Source organism: Oncorhynchus mykiss, chromosome 17 (assembly GCF_057628025.1).
Source record: "Oncorhynchus mykiss isolate SJ-2025 chromosome 17, ASM5762802v1, whole genome shotgun sequence".
NCBI lineage: Eukaryota > Metazoa > Chordata > Actinopteri > Salmoniformes > Salmonidae > Oncorhynchus > Oncorhynchus mykiss.
This window is the reverse complement of record NC_143038.1, coordinates 64,957,651-64,975,162: the sequence shown is the minus strand read 5'-3', so window position 1 is coordinate 64,975,162 and position 17,512 is coordinate 64,957,651. Positions and strand designations below refer to the sequence as shown.

Below are 17,512 nucleotides of genomic sequence, written 5' to 3'. Positions count from 1 at the left end.
GATAGTCAGTTTTACTAGGGTAAGTTTGGTGGCGTGAGTGAAGGAGGCTTTGTTGCGAATAGAAAGCCGATTCTAGATTTGATTTTGGATTGGAGATGTTTAATATGAGTCTGGAAGGAGAGTTTACAGTCTAGCCAGACACCTAGGTATTTATAGTTGTCCACATATTCTAGGTCGGAACCGTCCAAGGTGGTGATGCTAGTCGGGCGGGCGGGTGCGGGCAGCGAACGGTTGAAAAGCATGCATTTGGTTTTACTAGCGTTTAAGAGCAGTTGGAGGTCAAGGAAGGAGTGTTGTATGGCATTGAAGCTCGTTTGGAGGTTAGTTAGCACAATGTCCAAGGAAGGGCCAGAAGTATACAGAGTGGTGTCATCTGCGTAGAGGTGGATCAGGGAATCGCCCGCAGCAAGAGCGACATCATTGATACATACAGAGAAAAGAGTCGGCCCGAGAATTGAATCCTGTGGTACCCCCATAGAGACTACTAGAGGTCCGGACAACATTCCCTCCAATTTGCCAAACTGAACTCTGTCTGTAAAGTAGTTGGTGAACCAGGCGAGGCAGTCGTCAGAAAAACCAAGGCTATAGAGTGTACCGATAAGAATACGGTGATTGTATATGGTGATTATGCACAGTACTGTCTTTTATCGATGGCGGTTATGATATCGTTTAGTACCTTGTGCGGGGCTGAGGTGCACCCGTGACCGGCTCGGAAGCCGGATTTGCACAGCGGAGAAATTACGGTGGGATTCGAAATGGTCAGTGATCTTTCGAAGACTTTAGATAGGCAGGGCAGGATGGATATATATCTGTAACAGTTTGGGTCTAGGGTGTCACCCCCTTTGAAGAGGGGGATGACAGCGGCAGCTTTCCAATCTTTAGGGATCTCGGACGATACGAAAGAGAGGTTGAACAGGCTGGTAACGGGTTGCAACAATGGCGGCGGATAGTTTTAGAAAGAGAGGGTCCAGATTGTCTAGCCCAGCTGATTTGTACTGGTCCAGGTTTTGCAGCTCTTTCAGAACATCTGCTGTCTGGATATGGGTGAAGGAGAAGCTGGGGAGGCTTTGGCAGGTAGTTGCGTGGGGGGCGGAGCTGTTGGCCGGGGTTGGAGTAGCCAGGAGGAAGGCATGGCCAGCCGTTGAGAAATGATTATTGAAATGTTTGATTATCATGGATTTATCAGTGGTGACCTTGTTACCTAGCCTCAGTGCAGTGGGCAGCTGGGAGGAGGTGCTCTTTTTCTCCATGGACTTTAAAGTGTCCCAAAACTTTTACAGTGAGATCTGTTGGAGCGAAGAACTGATCCATATGACTGCTTTTACAGTGAGATCTGTTGGAGCGAAGAACTGATCAATATGACTGCTTTTACAGTGAGATCTGTTGAGGCGAATAACTGATCAATATGACTGCTTTTACAGTGAGATCTGTTGGAGCGAATAACTGATCCATATGACTGCTTTTACAGTGAGATCTGTTGGAGCGAAGAACTGATCAATATGACTGCTTTTACAGTGAGATCTGTTGAGGCGAATAACTGATCAATATGACTGCTTTTACAGTGAGATCTGTTGGAGCGAAGAACTGATCAACATGACTGATTTTACAGTGAGATCTGTTGGAGCGAAGAACTGATCCATATGACTACTTTTACAGTGAGATCTGTTGGAGCGAAGAACTGATCAATATGACTGCTTTTACAGTGAGATCTGTTGGAGCGAAGAACTGATCCATATGACTGCTTTTACAGTGAGATCTGTTTGAGCGAAGAACCGATCAATATGACTGCTTTTACAGTAGGCTACATTATCCTTGCACCTGACCATTGTAAACAACCTCACCTATTCAATGTGATAGCTCATAGCAATGTGTTGTGGTGAGCTTTCTAGCCCAAAATCTCGGCCTGACATCGACTAGTTGGAAGCTACTAAAGCGATACAATGTCAAGTGCTTTGAGGCCCTGGTGGAAGAGATACGTTAAGCCATGTAAATCAAATCCACCATACTGTATAGGAAATATTTTACATTAAGTATTGTGTTATAACATGTTACATAGTAGGTGCTTTGCATTTACCCTGTAATAGTTGAACAGTTTACGTTATTGCACATTGCTGACAGTAATTACACACCATCATTATGATGAGGATGTGTTCGACGTGCCCATAGAGATGCATACAGTATCTACTGTAATTGTGTTGACATACCTATGTGACTTCTGTGTGACGAAGCGAGGGTCAGCTGTCCCCAGAGAGACACCAGACAGACGGCCAACAGAAGCACCCTTCTGCACACACTCCGTAGGTCTCTCTCCCGCATTCTGAAAAGACAGGGTGGGGAAAATTTGTTCAGTCACATATCAGTCATTAGGGCATTTTTGGGGTGTCATGCAGGAGTGGCGTAGCGACAACACTACAGCACAACTCCAATAACATGATGCGATCTCTATTGTACTCCACACATTTCACTGTAAGGTGACTACAACTACACCTGTTGTATTCGGGTGCATGTAACAAATACAATTTGATTTGAATAAGAGCAGGTTCCATGTCAGCTCTGCCCTGCACAGAGACAGCAAGACAAAATCACAATGGAGAAAGCAACTGGCTTTGTGCATTGGACCCTTTACGAGCACTAGTGATCAGCATCATCTGTCCCATCCTGCTGATACAGTACAATGTGGCTTCCTTCCCACAAACCAGAATAACAGATTCAGGATCTTAACTTGATCACCCTGTTGCTGGGTAACTTTTTGGCAATGCAGGAAATGAAAAACTTGTATTGTATTTGAGGTTTCAAAAAGCTTCTGAAGCTTGTAATTTCCACTTAGAAATTTCAGACTTAATTTTCCATTATGAAAAAAATATCAGCTCTTACAAAAATGCAGTGCTTTCCTTCCACCACTGTGAATTCCAGTTTACTGTTTGATCGACTGCAAGGATTCGTGTTTCGCATAGCTTTCTTCACAGAGACGAACACACCCATGTTGATTCAGTGTGAACTGACTTAGGTAAATAACTTGTTAGTAATCACGTGTAAACATACAGAAGAGAGGTGCTTTTCATTTCTCCTAAAATTATGTGTTGTATTATCTTACCAAAACATAGCTACAGGAACGCTGCAGCAACCGCAAACCCACCACAACCTCCAGTATTGTACTTCTCTATAGTCCAAGAAGATCTACAAATAGAATGTCTGACTGGCCCTTATTCCCCCCGTTTCCCTCTTTATAAATGACATCAGACTGTCACTTATTCCCGTTTCCCTCTTTATAAATGATGTCTGACTGTCCCTTATTCCCCCGTTTCCCTCTTTATAAATGACGTCAGAATGTCACTTATTCCCGTTTCCCTCTTTATAAATGACATCAGACTGTCACTTATTCCCCTGTTTCCCTCTTTATAAATTACGTCTAACTGTCCCTTATTCCCCCGTTTCCCTGTTTATAAATGACGTCAGACTGTCACTTATTCCCCTGTTTCCCTCTTTATAAATGACATCAGACTGTCACTTATTCCCGTTTCCCTCTTTATAAATGATGTCTGACTGTCCCTTATTCCCCCGTTTCCCTCTTTATAAATGACGTCAGAATGTCACTTATTCCCGTTTCCCTCTTTATAAATGATGTCTGATTGTCCCTTATTCCCCTGTTTCCCTCTTTATAAATGACGTCAGACTGTCACTTATTCCCCTGTTTCCCTCTTTATAAATGATGTCTGATTGTCCCTTATTCCCCCGTTTCCCTCTTTATAAATGACGTTTGATTGTCCCTTATTCCCCCGTTTCCCTCTTTATAAATGACGTCTGATTGTCCCTTATTCCCCCGTTTCCCTCTTTATAAATGACGTCTGATTGTCCCTTATTCCCCTGTTTCCTTCTTTATAAATGATGTCTGACTGTCCCTTATTCCCCGGGGTCCCTCTTTATAAATGACGTCTAACTGTCCCTTTCCCCCATTTCCCTCTTTATAAATGATGTCTGACTGTCCCTTTCCCCCCCGTTTCCCTCTTTATAAATGACGTCTGACTGTCCCTTTCCCCCCCGTTTCCGTCTGTCTTTCACTTATTCCCTTGTTTCCTTTCCCCCTCCTCCCCCTAGAACCAGGAGGGAGGTTACTAGGTAATAGTGTTTGGGTGGTCTGTCTTGGCTAGCATTTCCCAGCTCACTAATCTTCATGTAGTGTTCAGGGTCTGTTGTCCAGTAATACAGTGTGGCTGTGTAAGAGGTCCTGGGAGAGGACTACAAACAATGCAATCAGAGGCTCATCTTATTGCCAACAGAGCATGCTCCGCTCACAGGAAAAAACAGCCACAAATCACAGGCATCCTTTCAACGCCTTTGCAGTGTATCCACTTGAATTAGTGAAAAGATTGTTTTCATGCAAAGAGCTTAACTCTTGCTTATTTGGCAGTGGCTGGTGAAGGGAGTAGAGAGGGAGACATCAACAGTTGTAGAGCTGGGTGGCATCTAATGGGAGGTTCTATCTACTATTGTCTATGTAGAGGAGGCTTCTCTGATGGCTTCTGTCAAGTACAACCAGACCTGGATTCGGATAGTATTTTTTTCCCTTTCTTTGAGCGTTTCATTCAGCCAGCCTTGAGTGCCAGATGGGTGGGTTTTTGAACCATTTTGGGGCAATTCCATTTTGACACCTGGTTCTATTGCGCCGCCAGGTAAGATGAACAGCAAGAATGGAAATAAAACAAATACTATTTGAACCCAAGTCTGGGCACAACCTCCATCTACCTAAGCAGACCAGACCAGGCCACCGTGTTCAGGTGGCTTAAGGGACTTGGAAAACAGGACAAGTATCCCCCTGATAGAGATGATGATGGGACCAGGTGGCGTATCAGAATGGTTGGGAGAGGAATGGAAAACCAGCTGAACAGGTGAAAATATCGCTTGGTGTGTAACGGTTGTCTGACGAGGAGGAGTAGTAGGAAGGATCGGAGGACCAATGCGCCGCGTGGTAAGTGTCCATATTGTTTAATAAGAAATATGAACAAAAAACGACAACGTGAAATAACAAAACCGAAACAGTTCTGTGTGGAACAAACACTGACACGGAAAATAATCACCCACCACTCAAAAGTGAAACCAGGCTGCCTAAGTATGGTTCTCAATCAGGGACAACGATTGACAGCTGCCTCTGATTGAGAACCATACCATGCCAAACACAGAAATCCCAAATTATAGAAAAAGTAACATAGACTGCCCACCCCAACTCACGCCCTGACCATACTAACACAACGACATAACAAAGGAACTAAGGTCAGAAGGTGACATGGTGACTACTGGTCCTAGACCTTTATGTGCTTTATTTAGCCAACTCTGACTATTGTTGTCACACCATCCATGTATGGCATGACAACGATTGTCAGACGAGTTGGCTCAACTCCATGCATGGCAACAATTATAGAGGAGTTGGCTCAGGCACATACAGGTCTGGGACATAACACCACCAGGGTAGTTGAGGGAGGCTGAGGGATGGTCTTTCTGCATACAGTGGGGCAAAAAAAGTATTTAGTCAGCCACCAATTGTGCAAGTTCTCCCACTTAAAAAGATGAGAGAGGCCTGTAATTTTCATCATAGGTACACTTCAACCATTACAGACAAAATTAGAAAAAAAATCCAGAAAATCACATTGTGGGATTTTTAATGAATTTATTTGCAAATTATGGTGGAAAATAAGTATTTGGTCAATAACAAAAGTTTATCTCAATATTTTGTTATATACCCCTAGTTGGCAATGACAGAGGTCAAATGTTTTCTGTAAGTCTTCACAAGGTTTTCACACACTGTTGCTGTTATTTTGGCCCATTCCTCCATGCAGATCCCCTCTAGAGCAATGATGTTTTGGGGCTGTTGCTGGGCAACACGGACTTTCAACTCCCTCCAACAATTTTCTATGGGGTTGAGATCTGGAGACTGGCTAGGCCACTCCAGGACCTTGAAATGCTTCTTACGAAGCCACTCCTTCGTTGCCCGGGCGGTGTGTTTGGGATCATTGTCATGCTGAAAGACCCAGCCACGTTTCATCTTCAATGCCCTTGCTGATGGAAGGTTTTCACTCAAAATCTCACGATACATGGCCCCATTCATTATTTCCTTTACACGGATCAGTCGTCCTGGTCCCTTTGCAGAAAAACAGCCCCAAAGCATGTTTCCACCCCAATGCTTCACAGTAGGTATGGTGTTCTTTGGATGCAACTCAGCATTATTTGTCCTCCAAACACAACGAGTTGAGTTTTTACCAAAAAGTTATATTTTGGTTTCATCTGACCATATGACATTCTCCCAATCTTCTTCTGGATCATCCAAATGCTCTCTAGCAAACTTCAGATGGGCCTGGACATGTACTGGCTTAAGCAGGGGGACACGTCTGGCACTGCAGGATTTGAGTCCCTGTTACTGATGGTAGGCTTTGTTACTTTGGTCCCAGCTCTCTGTAGGTCATTCACTAGGTCCCCCCGTGTGGTTCTGGGATTTTTCCTCACTTCTTGTGATCATTTTGACCCCACGGGGTGAGATCTTGCGTGGAGCCCCAGATCGAGGGAGATTATCAGTGGTCTTGTATGTCTTCCATTTCCTAATAATTGCTTCCACAGTTGATTTCTTCAAACCAAGCTGCTTACCTATTGCAGATTCAGTCTTCCCAGCCTGGTGCAGGTCTACAATTTTGTTTCTGGTGTCCTTTGACAGATCTTTGGTCTTGGCCATAGTGGAGTTTGGAGTGTGACTGTCTTTTATACTGATGACAAGTTCAAACAGGTGCCATTAATACAGGAAACGAGTGGAGGACAGAGGAGCCTCTTAAAGAAGAAGTTACAGGTCTGTGAGAGCCAGAAATCTTGCTTGTTTGTAGGTGACCAAATACTTATTTTCCACCATAATTTGCAAATAAATTCATTAAAAATCCTACAATGTGATTTTCTGGATTTTTTTTTCTAATTTTGTCTGTCATAGTTGAAGTGTACTTAATTACAGGGCTCTCTCATCTTTTCAAGTGGGAGAACTTGCACAATTGGTGGCTGACTAAATACTTTTTTGCCCCACTGTACATACTGTATACAGACTGTATAATATACGTCTCCTTCTCAAAACCCATTGGAGGAGAAGATCAGAGGCGAGGGACTTTCAGAGGCTTTCTCATCCAATGGGATTTTGAGAAGGAAACGAGGAGAGAGGACGTGAGGAGTATGCAATTGAGATTTTCCCACAGTACATCTCCAAAGCTTAAAGATGCAGTATTTCCTGGTTAATGACAGAGATGAGTCGTTGGGACCAATCGGGCAGCTGGGTGGACAAAGCTGACGTGTCGTGGTTGGAGGGCAAAACAAACCGGTGTTGTTGTTGTTGAGGCTGTTTTTTTCTGTGTGATGCAGCTGGCTGTGTGCCACTTGTCATGCCCCCGAGCCAAGCCAAGCCAGGACTACTCTCTCGCAACAGAACCTAGATAAATATGCATCTTTCTAATGAATTAGATAGAGAACATCTGGGCATACTAAATAGCATACCAAACCGGCTTCATTGAATTATATTTATAAGGGTTGATCATTAAATGTTTTCTGGTTATGCAATTAATTATATTGCACAGAAATCAGCAGTTATTCACAAATGAATCCCCCCCAATGTGTTGTACCTACCAAAGACAATACAATATGTATAGCAGCTCTGAATTCCTTAAAATGAAACCACAACATGGAATTTCAACACATTTCTCATACCATATATTGTAAATAAAAGCATACTGTACAGTGATTTGACCAAACCTACATACAGTATCAACATTGAATCACCTTATCAAGTTTGTTTTGAAGGAAAGTTAAAAGGCAAAACAATTAAATACAAAGTGAAATGCTACTTTAACCGTGGTAAGAAGAATTCTCCCAACAAACACTCCAACATATTGGACAGAGTGAGTCAGCAATGCAGGCTTGGGTTGCACTCTGTACCTGATTTCTAGAAGAGTGGTATGGTTTCAGATGAGAGGCTCAGCTGGCTTATTTTCTCTAATTAGTCCCTTTGGAATTCTTCCCTACATGTGGGAAGATGCCTGACATATTTATTTTTGCTCCTGCTTCTAAACTCCCTCTCATTCCTCCACTAAGGGATGTACTGTAGCCAAACTGTAGAGATGTTCAGGATGGAACAGGATGTACTGTAGCCAAACTGTAGAGATGTTCAGGATGGAACAGGAGGGATACTGTAGCCAAACTGTAGAGATGGTTCAGGATGGAACAGGATGTACTGTAGCCAAACTGTAGAGATGTTCAGGATGGAACAGGATGTACTGTAGCCAAACTGTAGAGATGGCTCAGGATGGAACAGGAGGGTTACTGGAGCCAAACAGTAGAGATGTTCAGGATGGAACAGGATGTACTGTAGCCAAACTGTAGAGATGTTCAGGATGGAACAGGATGTACTGTAGCCAAACTGTAGAGATGTTCAGGATGGAACAGGATGTACTGTAGCCAAACTGTAGAGATTTTCAGGATGGAACAGGAGGGATACTGTAGCCAAACTGTAGAGATGTTCAGGATGGAACAGGAGGGATACTGTAGCCAAACTGTAGAGATGGTTCAGGATGGAACAGGATGTACTGTAGCCAAACTGTAGAGATGTTCAGGATGGAACAGGATGTACTGTAGCCAAACTGTAGAGATGGCTCAGGATGGAACAGGAGGGTTACTGGAGCCAAACTGTAGAGATGTTCAGGATGGAACAGGATGTACTTGTGCCAAACTGTAGAGATGTTCAGGATGGAACAGGATGTACTGTAGCCAAACTGTAGAGATGTTCAGGATGGAACAGGATGTACTGTAGCCAAACTGTAGAGATGTTCAGGATGGAACAGGATGTACTGTAGCCAAACTGTAGAGATTTTCAGGATGGAACAGGAGGGATACTGTAGCCAAACTGTAGATATGGTTCAGGATGGAACAGGATGTACTGTAGCCAAACTGTAGAGATGGTTCAGGATGGAACAGGAGGGATACTGTAGCCAAACTGAGCTCCTCCCCTCTGGGCTCTCTGCCTGAACATGCTAAGCTAGGCTGTAGCACAGTTTCGGTCTGGACCAGCTTTAGACCTTTAGATCTGCTACAGTATAGTACACAGAGGGTTGAGATGTAAAGAAGAAATTACTGGAATGATTTCATGGCAGGAAGCCAGAGAGGAACACAGAAGGGCATGCTAAACCAGGCCTCAGGTGTATTACAGGTTCATGGTTCATGACCTAAAGACCAGTTGATAATCAATAGATTACCAGTATATCAACCAGTAGATTACCAGTATATCACCAGTATATCGTGAGTATATGACCAGTATATCACCGGTAGATAATCAGTAGTTAAACAGTATATCACCAGTAGATCATCAGTAGATCATCAGTAGGTTAACCAGTATATTACCAGTATATTACCCGTGTATCACCAGTCGATCATCAGTAGGTTAACCAGTATATTACCAGTATATTACCAGTAGATCATCAGTAGGTTAACCAGTATATTACCAGTAGATCATCAGTATATCACCAGTAGATCATCAGTATATCACCAGTAGATCATCAGTATATCACCAGTAGATCATCAGTAGGTTAACCAGTATATTACCAGTATATTACCCGTATGTCACCAGTATATCACCAGTATGTCACCAGTATATCACCAGTATATCGTGAGTATATGACCAGTATATCACCGGTAGATAATCAGTAGTTAAACAGTATATCACCAGTATATCACCAGTATATCACCTGTATATCATCAGTATATCACCAGTAGATAATCAGTAAATCATCAGTATATCACCAGGAAATCACAAGCATATCACCAGTATATCACCAGTAGATCATCAGTAGGTTAACCAGTATATCACCAGTATATCACCAGTAGATTACCAGTAGGTTAACCAGTATATTACCAGTATATCACCAGTAGATCATCAGTAGGTTAACCAGTATATTACCAGTATGTCACCAGTATATCACCAGTAGGTTAACCAGTATATTACCAGTATATTACCCGTATATCACCAGTATATCACCAGTAGATCATCAGTATATCACCAGCATATCAACCAGTAGATTACGAGTATATCACCAGTAGATCATCAGTATATTACCCGTATATCACCAGTAGATCATCAGTAGGTTAACCAGTATATCACCAGTATATCACCAGTATATCACCCGTATACCCGCATGTCACCAGCATATCACCAGTATATCACCGGTAGATAATCAGTAGTTAACCAGTATATCACCAGTAGATCATCAGTAGGTTAACCAGTACATTACCAGTAGGTTAACCAGTATATTACCAGTATGTCACCAGTATATCACCAGTAGATCATCAGTAGGTTAACCAGTATATTACCAGTAGATCATCAGTAGATCACCAGTAGATCATCAGTATATCACCAGTAGATCATCAGTATATTACCCGTATATCACCAGTAGATCATCAGTAGGTTAACCAGTATATTACCAGTATATTACCCGTATATCACCAGTATATCACCAGTAGATTACCAGTAGATCATCAGTAGGTTAACCAGTATATTACCATCATCAGTAGGTTAACCAGTATATTACCCGTATGTCACCAGTATATCACCAGTGGATTCCAGTAGGTCATCAGTAGGTAAACCAGTATATTACCAGTATATTACCAGTAGATCATCAGTAGGTTAACCAGTATATTACCAGTATATTACCCGTATGTCACCAGTATATCACCAGTAGATTACGAGTAGATCATCAGTAGGTTAACCAGAATATTACCAGTAGATCACCAGTAGATCATCAGTATATCACCAGTATATCACCAGTAGATCATCATTAGGTTAACCAGTATATTACCAGTGTATTACCAGTATATCACCAGTAGGTTAACCAGTATATTACCAGTAGATCATCAGTATATCACCAGTAGATCATCAGTATATCGTCAGTATATCACCAGTATGTCACCAGTATATCACCAGCAGATAACCAGTATATCGCCAGTAGATAACCAGTAGATCATCAGTAGTTAACCAGTATAGTACCAGTATATTACCAGTATGTCCCAGTAGATAACCAGTATATCACCAGTAGATAATGAGTAGATTACCAGTATATCATCAGTATATCACCAGTATATTTCTAGTAGATAATCATTAGATCACCAGTATATCACCAGGTTATCACCAGTAGATAACCAGTATATCACCAGCATATCACCAGTATATCCCCAGTATATCACCAGTAGATCACCAGTAGATCACCAGTATGTCACCAGTATATGACCAGTATTTAACCAGTATATCACCAGTATATGACCAGTATATCACCCAGTATATCATCAGTATATCACCAGCAGATAACCAGTATATCCCCAGTATATCAGCAGTATATCACCAGTATGTCAACCGTATATCACCAGTATGTCACCAATATATCACCAGTAGATTACCAGGATGTCACCAGTAGATAATCAGTAGTTAACCAGTATAGCACCAGTACATGACCAGTATATTACCAGTAGATAATCAGTAAATCACCAGTATATCACCGGTAGATAATCAGTAGTTAAACAGTTTATCACCAGTATATCACCAGTATATCACCAGTATATCACCAGTATATCACCACCAGTATATCACCAGTTTATCAGCAGTATATCACCAGTATATCACCAGTTTATCAGCAGTATATCACCAGTATATCACCACCAGTATATCACCAGTTTATCAGCAGTATATCACCAGTATATCACCAGTATATCACCAGTATATCACCACCAGTATATCACCAGTAAATCACCAGTATATCACCGGTAGATAATCAGTAGTTAAACAGTATATCACCAGTATATCACCAGTATATCACCAGTATATCACCACCAGTATATCACCAGTTTATCAGCAGTATATCACCAGTATATCACCACCAGTATATCACCACCAGTATATCACCAGTAAATCACCAGTATATCACCGGTAGATAATCAGTAGTTAAACAGTTTATCACCAGTATATCACCAGTATATCACCACCAGTATATCACCAGTTTATCAGCAGTATATCACCAGTATATCATCAGTAGATGTCCTTGTAGCACCCTACTGAACCCTATGGATAACCCAGACTCAGCTCAAAATATAGCACACAGGTGAGTACATCATTAGCATGTAACATACTTGCCAATGGTGGAGATGGTCACTTTCAATACCACTAGGCATGACAGAGTGCCAGCCCTCGACTTTGCGACACACTGAATAACTGACACATGTACAGATTCTTCGAGAATACTTAAGCATGGTCTGTGGCATGCAATCAAGGAAACAAAACCCAAACATTCTGGAACGTAAATGCAATTAACATTGGAGCATATGGCTAGATTGGCAGTGGAATGCAGAGTTGAGTGGATTTCTATTTATGGCATCACCCTACTTTGGTAAGAGCCAAAGACTTAAGAACCAAAAGCGTAACCCACAGAGATGGGAATTTCAATACTTTTAAGAAAATATGTAGATCTATTTCAGATTGATTTGAAGTGATGCATAATCAATGATGCATCCACTCTTGTCTAAAAGTTAAGGTTACAACCAGTAAAGAACATCATGGGAAGACTTCAGTTGGGTCTTTAACCATGACCCAGGGGTAGCTTGTTGACACCCAATTGTATACATTCCAAGAAATCATTTTGAAAACAGAAACACTATGGGCGATGTTCTAAACTCAGACTTTCACATACAAATCATTCATTTATGTCAATGGGAGACTTTGTGAGAGTTAAACTTCCAGTTTAAGTGCACGGATCTCAAGTCAAAATACTGCCTTATGATGTATAACAGATTAGTTTAAATCTTGGATCAATCCTGCACACACAAAAAGTATTTGTCTAAAAGTTGGAATGGGAGAAGATTAACTCAGCTCTGTTGCCCTCGGTCTTGGAAGTATGGATTTAGAAAATATATTTGGGGTGAGGCTTATGAGTCCAAGGCACACACCCAGTGCTCGTCTATGGTGCGTAGAGAACTCCTGCCACGGTTCTGTTTCTGAACCAATCAATTAGAACTAGCGCCATTGTGCTTCCAGGGAAATAGCAACAGCATTCTAAGAGCTATTAGTTTGCACTATTTAACAATGGCTCCAAGATATCTGCTCCCCCTTTACAGACACAGACACTCTCTCCCCTGGTTCTCTCTCTCTCTTTTTCCCTCTCCCCTCTTTCCCCTTCTATTTCCCCATCTTTCTCCCCCATCTCTCTCTCCCTTCTCTATCCCGGCCCTCTCTCTCTCTCCCCCCTCTCTCTCTCTCTTCCCCCTCTCTCTTTCTCTACCCCCTCTCTCCTCGCTAAACCCCACTGATTTGCATACTTCTTTTTGGTTCAATAACCCACCACAAACACACTGAGAGCGACTGGCAACCTTTATCTCGTCTTAAGCTGACAACCAAATTGGGGTTAGAAGTTGAATGAAGCCCCAACAGAATTCAGCAAACCAGAGTAGAGAAATGCGGCTGAATCTCAGAGTTCACTCCCCACTGGGGTCTCAGAGTTGGCAACATTAGTTCCAGTACTGGAAGAGGCTGACAAAGCCCTGTTGGCCCTGTTAACGGAGCTAAATTTGGGAAGGCTGACCTGGCTGAAAAGATCCCCTCCAGTTTATAATATGGCAGAGGTCATCTCAATAATGTTGGAGCTCCCCTGCCTGCCACGGGTAGTCCATAATGCCTGGCTGCACTCTCGGAGTTCTCCGGGTTTATATGGTCCCGCACACACGCGTGCACCCACACACACACTCCTGACTCATCCACTCTCCTCCCAGCGTGTTTTGGGCAGTGCACTCAGGGTGGATAACCTAGGGAAGAGGTGAGGGCTCAGATAACTATTGTGTTGCTACAGAATACACCCAAGACCACAAGGCTGGCTACAGAGCAGCAAGAGGAACTGCCCCTCTCTACCTTCAGGCTATGCTCAAACCCTACACCCTAACCTAAGTACTCTGTTCTGACACCTCTGGTCTCTTGGCCCTCCCACCCTTATGAGACTGCAGCTCCCACTCTGCCCAGTCCAAGTTCTTCTCTGTCCTGGCACCCCAATGGTGGAACCAGCTTCCCCCTGAAGCTAGGACAGCAGAGTCCCTGAACATCTTCCAAAAACATCTGAAACCCCACCTCTTCAAAGAGTATTGTAAATAATCCCACAGCATGCCTGTCTACAGTTGGACTACCCAGTGGTTCTGACCGACAGCATGCCTGTCTACAGTTGGACTACCCAGTGGTTCTGACCGACAGCATGCCTGTCTACAGTTGGACTACCCAGTGGTTCTGACCGACAGCATGCCTGGCTACAGTTGGACTACCCAGTGGTTCTGACCGACAGCATGCCTGTCTACAGTTGGACTACCCAGTGGTTCTGACCGACAGCATGCCTGTCTAGAGTTGGACTACCCAGTGGTTCTGACCGACAGCATGCCTGGCTACAGTTGGACTACCCAGTGGTTCCGACCGACAGCATGCCTGTCTAGAGTTGGACTACCCAGTGGTTCTGACCGACAGCATGCCTGTCTAGAGTTGGACTACCCAGTGGTTCTGACCGACAGCATGCCTGTCTAGAGTTGGACTACCCAGTGGTTCTGACCGACAGCATGCCTGTCTAGAGTTGGACTACCCAGTGGTTCTGACCGACAGCATGCCTGTCTACAGTTGGACTACCCAGTGGTTCTGACCGACAGCATGCCTGGCTACAGTTGGACTACCCAGTGGTTCTGACCGACAGCATGCCTGTCTACAGTTGGACTACCCAGTGGTTCTGACCGACAGCATGCCTGTCTACAGTTGGACTACCCAGTGGTTCTGACCGACAGCATGCCTGTCTAGAGTTGGACTACCCAGTGGTTCTGACCGACAGCATGCCTGTCTAGAGTTGGACTACCCAGTGGTTCTGACCGACAGCATGCCTGTCTAGAGTTGGACTACCCAGTGGTTCTGACCGACAGCATGCCTGTCTAGAGTTGGACTACCCAGTGGTTCTGACCGACAGCATGCCTGCCTACAGTTGGACTATCCAGTGGTTCTGACCGACAGCATGCCAGGCTACAGTGGGACTACCCAGTGATTCTGACCGACAGCATGCCTGGTTACAGTGGGACTACCCAGTGATTCTGACCGACAGTATGCCTGGTTGCAGTGGGACTACCCAGTGATTCTGACCGACAGTATGCCTGGTTACAGAGGGACTACCCAATGGTTCTGACCAACAGTATGCCTGGTTACAGTGGGACTACCCAGTGATTCTGACCAACAGTATGCCAGGCTACAGCTGGACTACCCAGTGGGCAAAATGAGTTGCATTGATGTCAGGCTGACATCGTATATAACGTCATGGTCAGGTTGTATATTTGCTGTAAAAACACGTTTCTACACTGCCAAAACATGACTTCTTTCCCAGACACCTTGAAATCATTTTTTAAAATTATTGTTCTGGTTTACCTGATTGTATAATGTATATTCAACCGTCTTTTAAAAGGTATTTTCAAACATTTGAAAGAAAGAATCCACTCCTTAGCACCGCACGCTAACTACCCTACTCTCAGTTACATTGAAATTATTTCCACAACTGGATTAAAGATTTTGCGGATATATGGCAGAGTTATTAGCATTTTAGAGGAATTAACTCCCAATAAGCTTTGCTCGTTGGTTCTATGCGGGGGGCTTTTCGTCAAAGCTGTTGTCACTTCTGATATAGACTCACACATCAAATGACATTTTTGGACTGTGTGTTCCATTCCCCTAAATGAATATTCAAAACCGTGAAGAGAACACATAAATTGAATGCATGAGCTGTAATAAGATCAAAGTCATGCTAAGTGGATCTTCAAGCTTTATTTCCACATTTCATCCAACAATGTGTCTGCTGAAGCAGAAAATTATACTGCTGCTTTAAAGCAATATAAGTCACTCTAGAATAAACACAATAAACTGTGATGCTCGTACTCATGTGATTAAACTCCAATACGACTGAATGCCCAGATCTGAATTATCAGGAAACTGATCTCATAGAAAGTGACTGATTATGGGGCTGAACGAGCCATGCCAAGCACCAGCCTCTTTCACCATGGACCTGTCTCTTACATTTCCCCTTCAATGATCCTCAATGATTTACTGGCATAATATTCTAACTCTAGAGTCACATGATGTGGAACATGATGAAGCCCACTGGTTCCTGTGCCGGACCAGGCTGGCAATTACAAAGTAATGGGAGGACTTTCTGCTGACCCCAATACCACCTCCAAATTAAATGTTGCATGAGGTAACCTTTCATCCCTCTTAGAGGAATGACAGAATCTTGATGCTATTTCCCCTTTAGCAAGCACTTTTTTCCCACAGTGAAGCCCTACATTGAGTCTTAAATAGGTTAAACTTGAAAGCATTCAAGATTTTGCAAAAACTTTTCAAACTGACATAGCATCTTCAGAGTAAAACTATATTCATGTGATAAAGAGCGTCTTAAATCATCCCACAGCAACCCCTCTCGCACCGTGAACCAACCCAACCACCAAAAAATGTAGAAATAAAGCCTTTCATGAACGAACACTTGCACTTTTAGCGGTTATCATGAGAATCTCAGTGTTTCAAAAGAAAGAAAAAAAACAACCAATACATAACATGAGTAGCCTAGCTATAGTTAGCTACAGTAGGTCAACCAATACATCATCATGAGTAGCCTAGCTATAGTTAGCTACAGTAGGTCAACCAATACATAACATGAGTAGCCTAGCTATAGTTAGCTACACTAGGTCAACCAATACATCATCATGAGTAGCCTAGCTATAGTTAGCTACAGTAGGTCAACCAATACATAACATGAGTAGCCTAGCTATAGTTAGCTACAGTAGGTCAACCAATACATAACATGAGTAGCCTAGCTATAGTTAGCTACAGTAGGTCAACCAATACATCATCATGAGTAGCCTAGCTATAGTTAGCTACAGTAGGTCAACCAATACATAACATGAGTAGCCTAGCTATAGTTAGCTACAGTAGGTCAACCAATACATCATCATGAGTAGCCTAGCTATAGTTAGCTACAGTAGGTCAACCAATACATAACATGAGTAGCCTAGCTATAGTTAGCTACAGTAGGTCAACCAATACATCATCATGAGTAGCCTAGCTATAGTTAGCTACAGTAGGTCAACCAATACATAACATGAGTAGCCTAGCTATAGTTAGCTACAGTAGGTCAACCAATACATCATCATGAGTAGCCTAGCTATAGTTAGCTACAGTAGGTCAACCAATACATAACATGAGTAGCCTAGCTATAGTTAGCTACAGTAGGTCAACCAATACATCATCATGAGTAGCCTAGCTATAGTTAGCTACAGTAGGTCAACCAATACATAACATGAGTAGCCTAGCTATAGTTAGCTACAGTAGGTCAACCAATACATAACATGAGTAGCCTAGCTATAGTTAGCTACAGTAGGTCAACCAATACATCATCATGAGTAGCCTAGC

The 17,512-nt window shown here is 42.9% G+C and overlaps 1 protein-coding gene across 2 annotated transcripts in view; it reads right to left on the bottom strand.

Moving 5' to 3' along the window:
- Positions 1-17,512, bottom strand: part of LOC110494696 (chemokine-like protein TAFA-2) — a 159,072-nt gene that overhangs the window by 68,135 nt on the left and 73,425 nt on the right. For both annotated transcript variants that reach the window (XM_021569989.3, XM_090206313.1), the window contains exon 2: positions 2,205-2,317. In XM_021569989.3, the coding sequence (XP_021425664.1) occupies positions 2,205-2,316 (112 nt within the window). In that variant the 5' untranslated portion in view covers position 2,317. The remainder of the gene's footprint in view (positions 1-2,204; positions 2,318-17,512) is intronic.